This window comes from Phytophthora infestans, genomic scaffold (assembly GCF_000142945.1).
Source record: "Phytophthora infestans T30-4 supercont1.79 genomic scaffold, whole genome shotgun sequence".
In the NCBI taxonomy this organism is placed as follows: domain Eukaryota; phylum Oomycota; class Peronosporomycetes; order Peronosporales; family Peronosporaceae; genus Phytophthora; species Phytophthora infestans.
In genome coordinates this window covers 366445-370775 of record NW_003303680.1, presented here as the reverse complement: position 1 = coordinate 370775, position 4331 = coordinate 366445, and the positions used below count along the sequence as shown (strand labels likewise).

Sequence of the window (4331 nt, the reverse complement as noted above, 5' to 3'; positions counted from 1 at the left end):
ATGATGAGAGAACGCCGATAAATAGAGCCCAGAATCTTATCCCCTTTCTAAGCTGACTAAATCCTGGTTAAATTTAACCCCGCAGCTTTAAAATTAAAGCATAATTATTTTTTTTACTCTTTAAATTTGAGATCGACCGATTGTGTCACCAAACCGACTTAAATTCGATTGCGATTCGATTAGCCGTTAATCGAAAGACAGTACTGTCTAAAACCGTGTCCGAAAATATTAGCGGCTCCTTGTCATTTTAGGATACTGTTGTAGTTCGGCTAAGTACGCTCAAACTATTGGTGTTGTTGTTGGCAACCACTGCTAAAAGTCACAGTCGAGTTACGCGCTATCAATAGCACCATTCGATAGGCGATGGCAAGTTTTACGACTCAACAAGTTTTCATGCCACTTAATGCAAAACTGACGGCCTAGCGAAGACTTTCCAATTTCGAATTTGGCACTACAAACTTTGCGTCACCATATCTTTGCGACGAATTGACCGATTTGATCGACCAGAAATTCACTGTAATCCGCGTAATTTAGGCCACTCAGCTGTCCGTTTAGCGCATTCCGATTGTTAATTTAATTATGACCGCTCTTATTATCCCGTTTTTATTTTCAGTAAGTAATTTACTCGTTGTTCGTGCTGTTCCAACACAAAGTTTTCAAAAACTGCTGTACCGGTATCGAATTAAAAAAAAAGTGTTTATTATCGACACGAGCTAAAGTTGTACTCTCTATCTTTTCTGGAAATTCAAGAAGCGCATCGCCAGCAATGTGAAGACGCCTAAGAGAGCCACGAAGAGGAGCAAGAAGCCGCAGTTCTTCCAGATCTCGCTGTGTTTCATCAAGAAGTTTGTCTCCAGATACTCCTTCACAGTGATGTTCTGAGGTAGAGATGGCGGCACGTTGGTCATCCGCGTACATCCCAGATCTCCGTCGCTGCTGCAGGCTCCAAACACCACAGCAGAGAACGCCGCAGTGCTGTATTTCATCGGAGTGATGTCATACAGCCACACGGTCGCCGATGGCAGTGTAGAAGCTGGAGGACTGAAGCCCGAGAACAAGTAGCCAAGAAGATTCAGCAGCACACCGACGATCTCCGCCACCTCTAAATTCGGTAAGAGGAAGACGAGGAGGTCCGCCATGAACGCTTGATGCAGCACTTGAAGCACCAAGACCAGCCACGAAGTTAGGAAGACTCCGACACCCGAGAACCCCACCATTGGGAAGAACGGGATGAGGAACAACAGCACTGCGAAGGCAGCGTACGGGATTTCCATGACTCCCAGTCCGAAGAAATACCAGAAGGCGTTATAAGTTTGAGATGCTCGTTCACGGTAGAATACAGCACGCTCTTCGTACGCTACGGGGATCAATCCGTTGAACGCGATGAGGCCGATGAAACTCGTGATCATGTAGAGCATGCCCAAGCCGGAATTGACACCTGAGTACGACTTATACTCTGTACCAATGTATGTGACTCCGTAAGCTAATCCCATTCCAAGTGAGATAGCGAACCGCGTCAAGTTGAACGAAGATGTACGCCAATAGAGATCGCAGAAGCGTTTCAACAGGAATTTCGCTTGAGTGAGCTCGGAAGCTGCGCGTTTGTCGCTGAATTCGAGTGCTGGTAATGACGGTGACGGTCGAGTCACACCTTCCTGGTCTAGACTCGACCGAAGACGCTGAGCGTGAGTGCTCGCTTTGAAGATCTCCACGAAATTCGTCTTGTCTCCGTTGCTGTTACCGACGCCAGCACCGATCACTTCCAACATCCACGTAGCCGGGTTGTAGTCGGCTTCAAGCATTGCTACACCCTCAATCGACTCAAAGTACTCGATCATTTCACGTGCGTTGTCACCTAACTCGCCAACAAAGACTGTCTCACCTCCACGTTTCAACAGTAACAGACTGTCGAACACACTGAAAACCTCGGAAGATGGCTGGTGGATGGTACACACGATGGTACGCCCCGTATCCGCCACTTTTCGAACTCCATCCATGATCAACTTGGCCGATCGAGCGTCCAACCCACTCGTCGGTTCGTCCAGGAACAAGACACTCGGCTGTGCAGCGAGTTCCACTCCGATCGTCAGTCTCTTCATTTGCTCCACGGAGCTGCCACGGATGATCTGGTCAGCGATCAGATTTAGATCTAGAAGATCTATACACTCGTTTACAGAATCATGTCTGGAACATCGGCGCCTTGACGTAGGAACGCACTGAATGTCAACGCCTCACGAATGGTAGACGACTCGGAGTGAATGTCCATCTGCTCACAGCACCCCGTCGAACGTCGAATAGCCAGATCTGTGGCAGGATGACCATTGAGCAGAATCTGACCGCGGATCTGACCGCCAGTCTTCCGTCCAGCAATCACGTCCATCAGCGTCGTCTTGCCAGGCCCATAAGCGCAGTGATAGTGCCTGGTAGTGCATACCCAGAGATGCCTTTCAGCAAGTCGATGGTTCTCTTCGGGTTGGTCGGGTCTGGTACAGTGTACCATAAATCCTGGAACGCCACGGTGACCGGTACAAAGTACTTTTCTCGTGCGTGGTCGACCGAAATCACTGACTCGCTGTGTTTCTGTGATCCTCGCGGCGTTCGAGTGAGCGTGTAGCTGTCTTTTGCGTCAACTTTGCTCTCATCTGTAAGTACAACATTTTCTGGACGCTCGAAGCGATGGTACTCTAGTGCGATGCAAGACAGGAACAGGAAGAACACGTACGTGGCTGCCATGTAGACCATCCCGTACCACAGCCAGAACTTCTCGGACGGTACCTCGTATGTACTGAGGGTGTATTTCCCCATAGTCCGTAATATAAGGGTAAACTAACTTATCGCTAGTGAGTAATGTGTAGTTAACTCGACGGAATCGACTGGCTGATGGTATGGGCGTTTGTTTCGGTGACCGATCCCATTTAGCTGGGGGCGTTCGCTTCAGGAAAGTTTTTTTTACAGACCAATCCTTGAATTATACTACTTATAAGGTGTTAGACTAGATGGTTGGACACTGAAGGACATATTGAAGCCGCCTAGGACTTCACTTGATGAGACATGCAAGCCGCACCCTCCACGATATGTTACTCAAGCTCTTTGGCAAAACATTAATGTGTTGTGTGTAGCGCCTTAAAATGACACCTTTACCTAAAAAAGGAGGGGTGGCGGAATGGGGGGGGTACAAGGACGCCTGTACTATAGCTATTTATTGTTCGTGTAAGTTGTTTCAATTCAATTCCTCGCGCTACGTACTTAAGCATTATACATCATACAGTACACGGTATACCTGTAATAATAGCGAGGCGGAATTGAGTATTACTGTTTAGTAGTACTACTACTCTAGTTTGGTAGTATACTACTACGTAGTACTACCAAACTAGAGTATGTTTATTTAAAACGTTCGTTATTTGTCATAGTGTTATTCATAAATACGCAAATAATATGATCATACATAAGTAACTGATTTAAATGCTATTCAAAGTGTTCTTGTATCATAAGTGATGATTCATTCTGAAATGAGCAATTATTAATACAGCACTTATGCACAAGTATTCTGTCTCCGCATCAGAGGCTACTTCGCTGCCTTCTTACCGACGAATGAGAGCTTAGCCATCTTTTTCTCCAACATCGCAATCTTAGCCGCTGCAATCAGTTTGCTCATGTCTTTTTCCGCCGGTCTCTTGAAGATTTTGTTAGTACTCTGGACTATAACTCTCACAATCTCTTCGCCCCGGTCGCCCCGGGCAACTTCTTGGCCTGCGACCCGAAGGGATCTTTTGGTAAAAGTGTCTGGTAAGAGCCGAGTTTCGTCGGGATTCGGGAACGCTGCGGAAGCGTTGCTGCAAGTCAAAGCCGCGAAGGCAAGAGCAAAGTAGAATATACTGCGCATGACTTCAAAGAGGGATCCCGCGACAAAGAAGGTATTCGGGTCTTGAAAGATAAACGAGAATGGCTCATGCATTCTTGTGGCTAATACGAACAGACTGATCCGGTGGACGTGGACGTCGTCCAATGCAGTACAGCTTCGCAATCATGGCATGCCAGTACTTGCACATCAGCCTGTTGATCAGGGATTTGTAGAATTGTAGGCTCGTCACTGACAAAAACGGATTCATTCTGAACAGTAAATACTGGTAAAAAAAACGCCCTACAGCTTCGCAATCATGGCATGCCAGTACTTGCACATCAGCCTGTTGATCAGGGATTTGTAGAATTGTAGGCTCGTCACTGACAAAACGGATTCATTCTGAACACTGTTCTGTTCAGTGAACAGTCTACTGGTAAAAAAAAAAACGCCCTCCCAGTCCTGACAGACTGGAGGCTGTTTTTTTTTTCAG

General features: G+C 46.8%; 2 protein-coding genes across 2 annotated transcripts; both read right to left on the bottom strand.

Moving 5' to 3' along the window:
• Window positions 1-728: 728 nt before the first annotated feature.
• PITG_18671 (ATP-binding Cassette (ABC) Superfamily) lies at window positions 729-2805 on the bottom strand (the record flags this gene model as incomplete). The annotated part of the gene is made up of 3 exons (XM_002997258.1): window positions 729-2149; window positions 2218-2420; window positions 2498-2805. 3 exons carry the CDS (start codon window positions 2803-2805, stop codon window positions 729-731), a joined length of 1932 nt encoding a protein of 643 aa, XP_002997304.1.
• Window positions 2806-3565: 760 nt separating this feature from the next.
• PITG_18670 (secreted RxLR effector peptide protein, putative) lies at window positions 3566-3883 on the bottom strand (the record flags this gene model as incomplete). The annotated part of the gene is made up of 1 exon (XM_002997257.1): window positions 3566-3883. The coding sequence occupies one exon, from the start codon at window positions 3881-3883 to the stop codon at window positions 3566-3568; it is 318 nt and encodes a 105-aa protein (XP_002997303.1).
• Window positions 3884-4331: the final 448 nt, after the last annotated feature.